The sequence below is a fragment of the Pongo pygmaeus genome, chromosome 1 (assembly GCF_028885625.2).
Source record: "Pongo pygmaeus isolate AG05252 chromosome 1, NHGRI_mPonPyg2-v2.0_pri, whole genome shotgun sequence".
NCBI classification, from domain to species: domain Eukaryota; kingdom Metazoa; phylum Chordata; class Mammalia; order Primates; family Hominidae; genus Pongo; species Pongo pygmaeus.
In genome coordinates, this window is record NC_072373.2 from 38,504,317 (window position 1) to 38,519,823 (window position 15,507).

Here is a 15,507-nt window from a genome sequence, read left to right on the forward strand (position 1 = left end):
ATTTATTGACTTGTGTATGTTAAACCATCCCTGCATCCCTGGTATGAAACCCACTTGATCATGTTGGTTTATCTTTTTAATATGCTGTTGGATTCAGTTCACTAGTATTTTGTTAAGGATTTTTTAATCTATGTTCATCAGGGATATTGGCCTGTAGTTTTCTTTTTTGGTCATGTCCTTCCCTGATTTTGGTAGTAGGGTTATACTGGCTTCACAGAATGATTTACGGAGGATTCCCTCTTTCTCTATCTTTTGGAATGGTGTCAGTAGATTGATACCAATTCTTCTCTGAATATCTGATAGAATTCAACTGTGAATCATCTGGCCCTTGACTTTTTCTTATCAGAAATTTTTAAATTATTTCAATCTCGCTGCTTGTTATTGGTCTCTTCAGAGATTCTGTATCTTCCTGGTTAAATTTAGGAGGGTTGCATATTTCCAGGAATTTATTCATCTGCTCTAGGTGTTCTAGTTTATGCGCATAAAGGTTTTCATTGTAGCCTTGAATAATCTTTTGTATTTCTGTGGTATTAGTTGTAGTATCTCCCGTTTCGTTTGCAATTGACTTTATTTGGATCTTTTCTTTTTTGGTTAATCTTGCTAATGGTCTATCAATTTTATCTATCTTTTCAAAGAACCATCTTTTCGTTTCATCTTTTTTCTTTTGTTTCGTTTAGTTCTGCTCTATCTTTATTTCTTTTCTTCTGCTGGGTTTGGGTTTGGATTGTTCTTGTTTGTGCAGTTCTGTAAGATGTCTATTTGTGCTCTTTCAGACTTTTTGACGTAGACACTTAAGGCTATGAACTTTCTTCTTAACACTGCTTTTGCTGTATTCCAGAGGTTTTGATAGGTTGTTTCACTATTGTTGTTCAGTTCAAAGAATTTTTAAATTTCCTTCTGGATTTCATTGTTGACCCAATGATCATTCTGGAGTGGGTTATTTAATTTCCATGTATTTGGATTGTTTTGAGGGTTCCTTTTGGAGTCCATTTCCAGTTTTATTCTCCACTGTGGTTTAAGAGAGTACTTTATGTAATTTAGATTTTCTTAATTTTACTGAGGCCTGTTTTGTGGCCTATCATATGGTCTATCTTGGAGAATGTTTCATGTGCTGATGTTCCATGTGCTGAATGTGTATTCTGCAGTTGTTGAGTAGAATATTCTGTAAATATCTGTTAAGTTTATTTGTGGTAGCATATAGTTTAAGTTTGTTTCTTTGTTGAATTTCTGTCTTGATGACCTAGCTAGTGTTGTCAGTGGAGTATTAAAGTCCCCCACTATTATTGTGTTGCCATCTATCTCATTTCTTAGGTATAGTAGTAATTGTTTTATAAATTTGGGAGCTCCAGTTTTAGGTGCGTATATATTTAGAATTGTCATATTTTCCTGTTGGACAAGGCCTTTTATCATTATATAGTGCCCCTTTTGTCTTTTTTTAGCTGCTGTTTCTTTAAAATTTGTTTTGTCTGATATAAGAATAGCCACTCCTGCTCATTTTTGTTGTCCATTTGCATAGAATATCTTTTTCCACCCCTTTACCTTAAGTTTATGTGAGTCCCTATGTGTTAGGTGAGTGTCCTGAAGACATCAGAAACTTGGTTGGTGAATTCTTATCCATTCTGCCATTCCATATCTTTTAAGTGGAGCCTTTAGGCCATTTACATTCAATGTTAGTATTGATATTTGAGGTATTATTCTATTCATCATGTATTTGTTGCCTGAATATCTTTTTTTTCATTGTGCTACTGTTATATATGTCCTGTGAGATTTATGCTTTAAGGAGGTTCCATTTTGGTGTATTTCAAGGATTTGTTTCAAGATTTAGAGGTCCTTTTAGCAGTTCTTGTAGTGATGGCTTGGTAGTGGTGAATTCTCTCAGCATTTGTTTGTCTGGAAAAGATTTCATCTTTCCTTCATTTATGAAGTTTGGTTTTGCTGTATACAAAATTTTGGGCTGATAATTGTTTTGTTTAATGAGGCTAAAAATAGGACCCTAGTTCATTCTAGCTTGTAGGGTTTCTGCTGAGAAATCTGCTGTTAATCTGATAGATTTTCCTTTATAGGTTACCTGATGCTTTTGCCTCACAGGTCTTAAGATTCTTTCCTTTGTCTTGGCTTTAGATGACTGTGTGCCTAGGCGATGACCTTTTTCCAATGACTCCTCTTGGTGTTCTTTGAGCTTCTTTTATTTGGAAGTCTAGATTTCTAGCAAGGCTGGGGAAGTTTTTCTCGATTATTCCCTCAAATATGTTTTCCAAACTTCCAGATTTATCTTCTTCCCCAGGAATACCAATTATTCTTAGGTTTGGATGTTTAACATAGACCCAAATTTCTTGGAGGCTTTGTTCATTTTTAAAAATTCTTTTTTCTTTGTTTTTGTTGGATTGGGTTAATTTGAAAGCCTTGTCTTCAAGCTCTGAAGTTCTTTCTCCTGCTTGTTCAATTCTGTCCTGAGACTTTCCAGTGCATTTTGCATTTCTCTAAGTGTGTCTTTCATTTCCAGAAGTTGTGATTGTTTTTTAATTTATGCTATCTATTTCACTGAAGAATTCTCCCTTCATATCCTGCATCATGTTTTTGATTTCTTTAAGTTGGGCTTCACCTTTCTCTGGTGCCTTCTTGATTAGCTTAATAATCAACCTCCTGAATTCTTTTTCTGGCAATTCAGAGGTTTTGTCTCAGTTTGGATCCATTGCTAGTGAGCTGGTATGATCTTTTGGGGGTGTTAAAGAAGCTTGTTTTGTCATATTACCAGAATTGTTTTTCTGGTTCCTTCTCATTTGGGTTTACTATGTCAGAGGGAAGTTCTGGGATTCAAGGGCTATTGTTCAGATTCTTTTGTCCCACGGGGTGTTCCCTTGATATAGTGTTCTCCCCCTTCCCCTAGGAATGGAGCTTCCTGAGAGCCAAACTGCAGGGATTTTTTTTGCTCTTCTGGGTCTGGCCACCTAGTGGAGCTATGGGGCTCCGGATCATACTGGGGAGTGTCGGCAAAGAGTCCTGTGATGTGATCCATCTTCAGGTCTTGTAGCCGTGGATACCAGTGCCTGCTCCAGTGGAGGTAGCAGGGGAGTGAAGTGGACTCTGAGGGTCCTTGGTTTTGTGTGTGTGTGTGTGTGTGTGTGTGTGTGTGTGTGTGTTTAGATGCAGTTTTGCTCTTGTTGTCCAGGCTGGAGGGCAATGGTGCGATCTTGGCTCACTGCAACCTCCACCTCCTGGGTTCAAGTGATTCTCCTGCTTCAGCCTCCTGAGTAGCCAGCATTACAGGCACCTGCCACCATGACTGGCTAATATTTTGTATTTTTAGTGGAGATGGGGTTTCACCATGTTGGCCAGGCTGGTCTCGAACTCCTGACCTCAGGTGATCTGCCCACCTTGGCCTCCCAAAGTGTTGGGATTACAGGTGTGAGGTTGTGTTTTCATTGAGTGTGCTGTTTTTGTGTTGGTTGGCCTCCAGCCAGGAGATGGCACTTTCAAGAGTGCATCAGCTGTGGTCCTTTAGGGAGGATAGAAACTTGCACTAGGGATACCTGGTTAAGTATTCAGGTTTCTCAGGTGGTGGGCAGTGCAATAGGGCTCCCAAGAGATTATGACCTTTGGTTACCAGGGCTGGTAGAGAAAGACCACCAGCTTGGGGCAGGGATAGGCATGTCTGAGTTCAGTCTTTCCTGGTGTGGGGCTTGCTGTAGTTGCTGTGGGAGTTGGGAGTGTGGTTCCCAGTCCAGTGGAGTTATATTCCCAGGGGGGATGATGGCTGACTGTGCTGTGTCATACAGGTCACCAGGGAAGTAGGGGAAAGCTGGCAGTCACAGGCTTCACCCTGCTCCCATGCAGCCCTGTGTCCTAAAGTCTGGTCTCACTCTCACCATGTCCCCCGCAACAGCACTGAGTCTATTTCCAGGCAGCAGGTGACCAGGGCTAAGAACCTGCCTGAGGCCATGAGCCTTCCTACTGAGAAAGCAAGCCGACTCACAGGTTTCTGGCATATCAAGGAGCCTGTAGCAGTGATCAAGTTCCTTCAAAGGGTCTGTGGATTCTCTTGGCTTTCCTGGTATATTACTGCAGTAGTTCTTGGAGCAAAAATTCACAGCATGAGTCTCCACATGCTGCTCTGTCCATCCAAGTGGGAGCTGCAAGCTAGTCCTGCCTCCTATCTGCTATCTTAATCCCAGTCAATCCTCACTGAGTTTCTTTAACAGCATTATTTTGAATTCCTTTTTAGACATTTTATAGATTTCCTTTACTTTTGGGTCTGTTACTGGAGAATTATTGTGTTTCTTTAGAGGTGTCATGCATTCTTGCTTTTTCATGTTTCCTTTGTTCCTACATTGATATCTGTGCATCTGGTAGAATTGTTACCTCTTCCAGTTTTATAGAGTGGCTTTTGTAGGGAAGGACTCTTTTCTGTAAGTATGTCCTATAGCATCAGTTGGGTAGGGTACTTTGGCTTTAATCTGGGTGAGTGCAGGAGTGTAGTCTCCAAATTTTTTTTTTTTTTTGCTATAATCAACGTCAACGGTATCTGTGAGTGCCTCAGTGGCCTAGACTACAGTTGTTAGTGGAGGCAGTGATGTGGCTTTTCTGGAGGTTGGGGCTGCCTGACAGGCTGGTTCTCAACCCTGGAAGTGCACATCATGTACAGTGGCTCCACTGGTCATGGAGACAGCATTGCTGGTGGTGATATGTGCCAGGTAGGCCAGTCCCTGGTTCCACAGTGTGCAGAAGCTCTGACAGCCAAGGAATGAGGTATGTTTTCTGATGCAAGAAGTCTCATGTTTTTGGTGTACTAAAATAAAATAAAAATGTTTGGAGTATTCTTTTTTATTTATCTCATCTACTGAACTCAGGCAAGTAAGGAAAAAAATCTCAAATTAATAGCTTAAAATGCATTAAACAACTAGAATCCCAGCTGCTGATGCATTAAAAGAGAACTTACACAACAACTGTGTAATAGAGTATCAGTGTACACAAAGATAAATAACACAATGAAAAAATGCTTGCTTTTTATTGTTTCAGAGGCTCTTTATAATAAGAAAGAATTTTATAATAATTCAAACTTCAATTTAGTTTAGAAAATATTCAAGACCCTTTCTGCAAAGGCACTGTGCTCTAGACCTTGTGTGGGTGTATTCATTCCCTAGGGCTGATGTAGCATGTTACTACAAACTAGGTGGCTTAATACAACAGAAATTTATTCTCTCACAGTTCTGGAGGCTAGAAGTCTAAAATCAAGGTGTTGGCAAGGCCATGGAGAGAATCTATTGCATGCCTTTCTCTTAGCCTCTAGTGATGCTGGCAATTTTTGGCATTCCTTAACTTGAAGATACATCCCTCTAATCTGTGTCTGCATCACTCCAGTCCCTGTATCTGTATCTGTTACATACTATTTTCCATCTGTATCCATCTCTTCTTTTCTTATAAGGACACCAGTAATACTGGATTAAAGATCTACCCTATTCCAGTATGACCTCATCTTAACTAACTATACCTGCAATTATCTTATTTCCAAATGAGGTCACATTCTGAGGTTCTAGGAAGGACATGGATTTTTGTGGAGACATTGTTCAACACAATACCTGTTGAATATATGGGGCTTCTAAAAAGAATAACAAGTGGCTTCTTCCTTCAGAAAGGTATAGTTCCTGATGTAGTTGGGGAAATAGGTACAGGAAATTAATGCAAGGCAATGTGTTCAAGTGATAATGGATATAGAATACTTATGGACACATGGAGGAGTTGGTGCTTGGTTGGAGTTGGTGACAAGCCTGAAGAATCACTAGTATGCAAAACAGGAATGCTGAGCATTCTGGACTGAAGGACCAGTCTGAGCAGGCACAGTCGTGCAGTTGTGCCTCCACCATGTGGGATGCTTGCAACACTTTGAATGTATGGCTAGAGGATAGCATAGCTTTTGGGTAGTAATTGCATGGATTGTGATGGCCACTGAGGAAGGATGGAGAAAGGACGAAGTAAGAGGGAGATAAGAAAGATGATGGGACCCTCAATGGCAGTTTATCTCTGTGAATGACTGCCACAGAAGTCTGCTCTTCAGAGGTAGTAGGAGTGGGAGTGGTCTAGGAGAGGCTGGATGACCATTTCTTAAAGGTGGTCTAGAAGATATTGCTGAACTCAGAGGAATTGACCTAGGTGAATTCTATGCTCCCTCTTAGCTCTCCAATTCTGCAATTATTAGGTAGAAATATATTTTCAGTTATCATGTCTTGTATCTCTCACTATTATTATGCTTTTGATTCTTCCTCCTTTTACTCCCTATTCCATATTCCAGGTGTTGGAGATACAATAGTGAACAAGAAGAAAAAGACACTGTTGTTTTAATCTCTTCTCTGTAGCATTAGCACAAAGAGTACCTACTAGGTTCTACATAAATGTTGCTTTGAACTGAATACAAGTAAGGAAAAAATGACAAGGCAGTTTTGCCCTGGGCAATAAGTTCTGCTTCAGAGTAGAACTGTTTGAAAGATGATTTCAGGGACCTCCTTATGAGGAGGTGGAGAGTAGGTGGCTGCTTATGTGGTGTTTGATTTCTGAGTCATCAAAAACACTCCTTTGCCTCCCAAAATATCTCCTCCATGCAGGCTATGGGTACTTTTAATTCCACTGTTGGAAGTTGGTTTCCCAAGGTTTTCTCCTCTGTTAGAATGTAAATGCCTATGAAGAGAGGATATCCATTTACCCTCATTTGTCTTTTGTACCTTAGTATAAGGGATTTTCTTAGCCCTTTTTACATAGTGGATTTTGAGAAAAACACAGGCAGGGAAAAAGAGACTCAGGGGAGGAATATTAGGCATGCCAAAAGTAAGGTTTGTTAAAAACGGTTTGGATGAGACTGACCCTGGAGACGTAGTCCCTTGGCCTACAAAAATCTATTCTTATTCTTGCATCTTGCCATTTGCTGGTATATGTTGGACAAGAAATTGTCATTTCCGTTGAACATCTTATGGCTGCAAACTTGTCAGGTTTTTTTTTTTTTTTTTTTTTTTTGAGATGGAGTCTCACTCTATTGCCCAGGCTGGAGTGCAGTGGCACGATCTCAGCTCACTGTGCAAGCTCTGCCTCCCAGCTTCATGCCATTCTCCTGCTTCAGCCTCCTGAGTAGCTGGGACCACAGCCGCCTGCCACCACGCCTGGCTAAGTTTTTTGTATTTTTAGTGGAGACAGGGTTTCACTGTGTTAGCCAGGATGGTCTCGATCTCCTGACCTCGTGATCTGCCCGCCTCGGCCTCCCAAAGTGCTGGGATTACAGGCATGAGCCACCGCGCCCTGCCCCGTCAATTTTTTTTTTAAAGGGCAATAAATCTCACCTCTTCCATCCTCACCTCAACAAAAGTAATTTGTGTGGCGACCCGATGTATGGTCTATATTGACAAGGCTGTGCTACGTATGGTTTACGTGTTCACATGACAGAGGGGCTCTGTATTTGTCAGGGAAGGCAAATACTAGCTACTGTAACAAATGTTCCCCAAAATTGCAGTGGCTTATTTCAGAGGTTTCTTTCTCATTCACATCACAATACAATTCAATTGATTTTGGGGAAAAGGGTGTTCCACATAGTCCTTCCAGGACCCAGGCTCTTTTCATGCTATGGGTCCACCTTCAATGCGTGGCCTCACAGTCATGCTAGACTCACCTGGAAGATGTGCTAGGGAAGGAGAAGCATGTAGAGAAAGCACACTTATTATTAACTGCTGTGGCCTGGAAGTGACATATTTCACCTCACATTCCTCTGGCAAGAACTAGACCCCAGGAACCACCCCGATGGACGAAGCTGCAAAATATAGTTTAACTGTGTATCTAGGAAGAGGAAAAGCCTTGGTGGATCTCTGGCATAGGTTCATCAAAAAGCATGTGTACATTTTCCTTCTGTCTGTGACATAACTTGACCCTTGGAGTGTTGTTATTAAAGGGACAGTGGACAAGAGAGAATAGCAGTGACATTGAAACTGTTAGTGTTTAAAATAACGAAAAGTGACTCAATCTACTTGGTGAAGGACATCATCCTTTCTTGGATTTTTGCTATATAAGGGAGGACAAAGTCTTGATTCAAAGAAATGTCTGTTTTGTTTGCTTGTTTATTTGCTTTGTAATGGAAGTAGAAAAAAGCTAACGGAAACTTCCCTTGCATACGTCTTGGAATCACCTTAGAACACCTTAGGTTTGGGGTTTTAAGTGATATGGCCTCTGCAATATGTTTCAGCTATCTTTGGTCATAAGAGTATGCTAGTGTATGGAGAAGACTTAGAGATCCTCAATCCACCTCCCATTGTCTAGAGAAGGGAACCAAGAGGTAACTGAATTATCCAAATTCACAGAAAGTTAGTGGTTTATGTTTGTCTCAGACCCCATTTTCCAGGTTTGTACTCAAGTGTTTTTTTCACTACCACAATGCTGTTCCCTAGATAACTACTATGCGGAGAATAGACCTGGCCTGGTGTGATCAGTGGATGCCAGCCAGAAGGGAAGAGGCTTGACCAGGTGTAATCACAAACTTCCCTCTAGCTTTTAGGTTCCTTGACTGATTGTATTTAAGTAGGTGGTGTCTGATTGTATAATCTCTGGCCTGACAGAAGTGATATGGCCTTCTAAGAATTTGTAATGTTTCTGAGGAACCAGAATCTCATTTCTTTATTCTTCTCAGCTATTTCTTAATTTATTTTTAGCTTTTTAAAAACTATATTTGTTTTTAAATTTATAAACTGATTTTTTAAAATTATAAAAGTAATATAGAAATTAAGTAAATATAACAAAAATATATACAAAATATAAAATTGCCTATAATTTCATAACTTGCTAATGCAGCAATAACCTCTATTAATATTTTGGTGTATTTCCCAACCATTTTCAGCACATATATGTTTGATACTTATGCACAATATAATTTGGATGAAATGTTATGCAATATGAAACATGTTATGCAACCCTTAAAATTTTTCATATTATGCAATATCTCATTTCCATGAGATGAAATATTATGCAACTCTTAAAATTTTTTAAAGTAAGTAATGATATGGAAAGATGCCCACAGGTATTTGTTTACTTATGTACAATATAATTCTAATTCTATTTGTTTTGTCTGCTTGCCTATTTGCTTTTTAATGGAAGTAGAAAATGCTAATGGGAATTTCCATTCCATACATCTTGGAATAAAATTCTAATTTTACTTTTTTTAAGGGTTGCATAATATTGCATCTCATGGAAATACACTATGCTTAAAATAATGGCCCAAGTGGGGCAGAGGGGACGAGAGTAGTATCTTTGGTTCTTTGGCCCTGACGCTGTGTTCCTCTTCTCCCAGGGCATCAGCAGCCTGTTCAGCTCTCTAAAAGTTGTCCGGCTGCTCCGTCTTGGGCGAGTGGCCCGTAAGCTGGACCACTACATTGAATATGGAGCTGCTGTGCTGGTCCTGCTGGTGTGTGTGTTTGGGCTGGCGGCACACTGGATGGCCTGCATCTGGTACAGCATTGGGGACTATGAGATCTTTGACGAGGACACCAAGACAATCCGCAACAACAGCTGGCTGTACCAACTAGCGATGGACATTGGCACCCCTTACCAGTTTAATGGGTCTGGCTCAGGGAAGTGGGAAGGTGGTCCCAGCAAGAATTCTGTCTACATCTCCTCGTTGTATTTCACAATGACCAGCCTCACCAGTGTGGGCTTTGGGAACATCGCCCCATCCACAGACATTGAGAAGATCTTTGCAGTGGCCATCATGATGATTGGCTGTAAGTATGACAGTGCTGGGGTGGGGGTGGCCATCTCTTCTGTTAGCTGGAAATAGGGAAATGGCTACCGTGCCAGCAGGATCAGGAGAATAATAACTTAAAACAAGGAAGAGATTTTTTTTAAGACTAGGCTTACAGTTACCCTGATAATTAAAGCAGTATATGCTTACTGCAAAAAAATTTAGAAAATACAAAAGAGTGCAAAGTAGAAAGTAAAGACTATCCATAATTCTGCTTCTCAGAGATAACTAATACTGTTGGTGTCTTCCCTTACAGACTATTTTCTTTGCATATCTGAATCCATATAGATTTTTATAAACTTAAAATGAGACCTTGCTGCATACGCACTTTGGTAAACTATTCATAGAACAGTGAATTATGGAAGTCTTTTCATGTCAATTTTTTTCTTTTTAATAAAAATTGTATATATTTAAAGTATGCAATGAGATGTTTTGATATAGTGAAATGATTATGACAGCAAAGCAAATTAACATATCCATTCCTTTACATCATTACCTTTATTTTTGGTGAAAGCACTTGAAATCTGCTCTCAGCAAATTTCCTGTAGGCATTACAGTATTATTAACTATAGCCATCATGCTACATGTCAATTTGAACATAGCTGTAGATTCACATAGTCTAATATAGTATGAGAAAAAGAATGTATGAAAAATGAATGCAAAACATCTCATTAATTATATTTTATATTGATTATATATTGAAATGGTAATATTTCTGATGTATCAGTTAAGTAAAATATTCTCTTAGAATTAATTTAATCTGTTTCATTTTCCTTTTAAAAGTAGCTCCTAGGAAAAATTTAAATTTGATCATTTGGACGGTGCTGGTCTAGATCAACATTTTTGATGTCTTGCTTGTGGGAAATTTTCCAACTCAAAAACAAATCCACAGACACAGAGGGAAGAAAGGCTCTTGTTCAGTTGAGAAGTAGTAGGTTATTGGAGTAACTTTACTGGACTGAAAAACAACCTTAGTTCTTGAGGAAGATACTTAGATTTGATTGATTTACCCACTGACTGTTGTATAGCTGTTCTATTGCTGAGTGTAGAAGCAACTTTTTTTGGCTGTAGACAACAATGAATTCCCTTCATTAAAGGGAGTCTTATGTAGGAAGGGACCTAACTGGGATGGAAAAAGCAAACAAGTTTGAGTGGATTGGACTTATTGTGAAACTGCCAAGTGTACCCTGTGGGCACTTCAATGACAAATTGAGATGTGAGAAGATGGTCCTCTGGTGAAACTTCAGTTTAGACAGGTCTGAGCACACACGAAGACTCCTGGGTTCTTGTTTCAGTAGGTAGAAACTGTTTCGCTTGATGTACTCCTTTAGGATGGAGTTGACAAATTGTTATACTGACCAGGGAAACCTGAGGCTTCAGCTTGCCTTGCTTTGTCCAACTGACCAGAGATTCAGCATCCCGCTTTGTGAGTGGATTTTGTTACCTCAAATTGTCACATTTGCTGCTTGGTACCTCCTTTTTTGCAACAGCCTCATCATGTCTGATGGAGTCGTTTCATAAAAGCCCTCTCTGCAGGCAGAGTTTTCCTGAGAGTATTTAAGGAATGTGTCTAAGGGGGTAATTGATTTGTGGGAAGTGTGTGCCTATGGAGCTTTGGGTTTGTTCCTTACTTTAAAATGTGTTTTAATAGAGATAATTGCCTGGCCATGGGAAGCAGTGTTAAGGATCTGTGGGTGGCTAATTGCCTCATCTTAATTAGAATTTGAGGTGCTTTCTCATGTCACAGAAAAGGATTTAAGATCTTTTCTAGAACTGTTTCAGACTTAACTGCATGTATTTCCTAGGCAGTGCTTACTTACAGCATTTTTGTGAGCCTTGGGGCACCCAATAAACAACCAGATGCACTGTGCTTAGGACATGATTTGATTTCCTTCTCTTAGAGGGAGGGGGAGATGAGCCACTTTGTCAATCAAAATACCTCATTATATCCATTACAGAAAATTTGCTAAGAGTGGTCATTTAGAAAATGGGTCCCATTTTATGGACTCGCAAAAGGCTTTCAAATATGAGATTTCCCTGCAACTTCTTACCTGGAAGAAAAGAAAATAGTTATGGTGGCATATAATAAGGATAAGCAATTGGGTTTTTTTGTTTGTTTGTTTTTTTGTTTTCCCCAAAATGAGTCGTCTGTGGAAAGCACAATTTCTTGGGTATAGTCTCCAGGGAAAACCTCAATTATTTACCACCTCTTTTCTCTTCCCACCTTCTGAGAGTCAGGTGATCTCTCTCTCTCTTTCTCTCTCTCTCTGTCTCTCTCTCTCTGTGTCTCTGTCTCTCCCTTTCTTTCTTTCTCTCTTTCTCTCTGTGTTTCTCTCTCTTTCTTTCTTTCTTTTCTTTTCTTTTTTCTTTTCTTTCTTTCTTTCTTTCTCTCTCTCTCTTTCTCTCTCTCTCTTTCTTTCTTTCTCTTTCTTTCTTTCTTTCTTTCTTTCTTTCTTTCTTTCTTTCTTTCTTTCTTTCTTTCTTTCTTTCTTTCTGTTTCTCTCTCTCTCTGTCCCTTTCTTTCTCTGTCTCTTTCTTTCTGTCTTCTCTCTCTTCTCTCTTCTCTCTCTCTCTCTTTTTTTGAGACAGAGTCTCACTCTGTTGCCCAAGCTGCAGTGCAGTGGTATGATACGCTCACTGCAACCTCTGCCTCTTGGGTTCAAGCGATTCTCCTGCCTTAGCCTCCCAAGTAACTGGGCTTGTAGGCATGCACCATGACACCTGGCTAATTTTTGTATTATTAGTAGAGATGGGGTTTCACCATGTTGGCCAGGCTGGTCTTGAACTCCTGACCTCAGGTGATCCACCTGCCTCAGTCTCCCAAAGTGCTGGGATTACATGCATGAGCCACTGCGCCCAGCCCATTTCTTTTTTTAAAAATGTAAAATACATGGGTAGTCACCTCTGCATTGTGTAGCCAAGGACAATGTTTAGTTAAGCAAGTCTACTTAACACCATTTCCTTTAGCACATTATTTGCCAGACACTGTGCCAAATACTCTACACACAATTTTTTCTGCTCGTAACAATGGTATATGTTAGAGATTATTATCTCCATTTTATAAGGAAATGGAGGCTCACAGACGTTAACTCACTTTCCCAAGAACCTGGGACTGGTAGACAGGAGAGATAGGATTCAGATCCAGATCTCTCTCCTGTGGTAGTGTGGTCTAACAACACAGACCCCAACGGTCTCTCCACACTTAGGCACTGAAAATTCACTTCATAAACTTCAGCAAGCCAGCAGTTTCTGCAGTGGAAACTTTTTCTTTGCTTGTTTGTTGTTGTAGTCATTTTAGGAACAAGATTATGGTACAGACTCAGGGGACTGGGTGCTTAGGAAACCAGCCATTTTTCAGCAACCTGTCACAGTTTCAGCTGTTCCACTTTCCGTGTGACACACAGCTGCCAAATTGTGCTAACAAGAAAGTTACTGCACTTGGTGTAATGCGTTGGTAATAATTATGCTTGTAAACTTATACTCCAAACAATGTTTGTTCAGGACAACTGCTGATGTCTTACTAGATTTACAGGGTTCTATTTTACCTTTTTTTGCCTGTGTATACACATGTATACACTGACCTCCTTCCTGTATGGCTCATGGGATTAGACTGACATCAGATTTGGGATCAGTAGTAATGGGGAGCATTGACCACAGCCTGCACTTACACCAAAGGCTCAGTGTTGTCTCCCTCCCTGACTACCAGGTCACTCTGGTAGTCAGGCCTAGCACTCCTTAAGGGGTAAAAAGGGACAAAAAGCCAGTGGATTTTTGGAGTGCTGGGTATGTTATGATTTTTTCCTCTTTGCATTGAATTTTATATGCCTTAGTAATAGTGTTTCTTGGCTATCCTGTTGCAGCGTATTAGCCATAATATAGATGATCCGAGCTTTCTATGACCTCCCCTGTCTGCTCTGAACATCTCATTACAACTTGGCTAAATCCCCAGAGGATGACATGCAGCAGGAAAACTAAATATGTTCAAGCTAGCATACCTTTTTTCAGTTCTGATAAGAAATTGCTTTAAGAAGGGGTGAAAACAGTTGACTAAAATGAGTTTTTGTGATTAGCTGCGGATTTAGGTGATCTACAATGTCTCCAAGTGCCTGGTTTTATGTCTAATTTCCATTCTGGGGTCTTGGCCTGGATCAGGGGCAAGCCAGCTTCTGCCCTGGTTTCCCTGCCTTCCCTGTGTAGATCTGTGGTAGTCTCTGGCAGGGGCTGACTATAAGGTGTGATGTGTGGACTCATTTTCTCCCATATAATCTCTCCTATGCATTGGTAATGCCAAGAGAAGCACAAGGCCATGCCAGCCCTCTGTGTGACAACTAGGAGAGGATGTCCCCCATTCAACAGGCACATACTGAGTGTCCCCCCATGCCCCAACAGATGCCAGGCTAAGTGCTGAGGATTTGGTGACTAACACCGTAGTTGGTTCTCTTAAGGAGTTGACAGTCTGGGTGGTGGAGGTGGATAGGAAGGACAGAGACAGACCCTGTCAGCCTAGCAACCAGCAACAAAGGCCTAGAGATGGAGTCTTCACTGTGGCTGAGCCTTTCCCTGGCTTTTGAGGAATCCCTCAAAGGAAGAAGAATTGTCAGGGGAAGAGTCCTTTTATCTGGGAGGTCTCCGGTTAGGGACCTGACCCTGTTTGGGGGAGCTCTCTGGGGATAATTTGATGGCAAAGAGACAGTTTCCATTTTCTAAATACGGGCTTTGCACTTTTCTGATTCTCTTCTCATAATGTCATTGCTGTCATCCTGTCATTATAAGTCAGCCACATCTGTTTCCTTTCTCGCTGCTAATGGTAGGGGGTCTAGACAATGTACTCCTACTCCAGACACTCTCCACCCCCAAGCCTAATATTTGGTCTCCTACCTCAGCACTGCACAACACCTGTCTCTTTGAATTCATTTATTTCTTCCCAGTCCTTCTCCCACTTTAGGTCCTTAAAACTCTAGCTGAGTGTCAGCTAAAGGGACTCTTGTGAGCATTTCCTTGGTCCAGTTCTCCTCTCTCCTTCCAGTTCTTCTGCTGGGCCAGATACCATCCTGATTAATGCTTTAGGTAACCTCTCCCTCAGGCCTGGAAACTCCCACACAGCAACTGGGCCCACTCTAGTGTTTCCTTCTATTGCCTTCTTGCCTGGGAGGAAGAGACAGTACTTACGTTCACTGCTGAACACTTGACCCCATTACCTTACCCACTTGCAGCCCAGCAGTATCATTTGTGGCCTCATTTCAGCTTGGATTGTCACTTGCATTTAAATATGGGCTTTTCCCTTGCCTCCTTCATGACCTTATTTAAAGATTTCTTGTTTCTTTCCGTTTCACCTTTGCTGAGTATCCCTTTTTGCATTCTGTACCAACATACTGATTTTTCTAAAACGATGTGGGTCACAACTGCCAGAAGGCTGTAAAGATATTCTTAGGAGACTTCCAACACATAGTGGGCTCTTAGTAAATGTTTACTGACTTCTTAGTCTGAATCAGAGCAATTGAGAAGACCCCGACATTTTGGAAGGCTGCTTTAGTGCTATTGGCCACACTTTTTAAAAAGTAGAATATGGGTTCTGCTGTTGGACAGAGACCAAAAGTGGCATCAACAAAATTTTCTAAAAGTTTAGGGTTGGTCTGGCTACTCTGCAGTCATCAGAGACCCGAGTTTCTCTGCTATATTCAACACATGACTTTCATATTGGGATCCCATATGGCTTTTTTTTTCCAGCCATGTGTTCTTATTCC

At 40.6% G+C, this 15,507-nt stretch overlaps 1 protein-coding gene across 3 annotated transcripts in view; it reads left to right on the forward strand.

Moving 5' to 3' along the window:
* KCNH1 (potassium voltage-gated channel subfamily H member 1) overlaps nt 1-15,507 on the forward strand; it is a 468,663-nt gene that overhangs the window by 219,812 nt on the left and 233,344 nt on the right. For all 3 annotated transcript variants that reach the window (XR_008501421.2, XM_054480226.2, XM_054480237.2), the window contains exon 7: nt 9,314-9,743. Coding sequence is in view for 2 of the 3 variants with exons in the window: in XM_054480226.2 (XP_054336201.1) it covers nt 9,314-9,743 (430 nt within the window). In the remaining variant the exon portion in view is untranslated. The remainder of the gene's footprint in view (nt 1-9,313; nt 9,744-15,507) is intronic.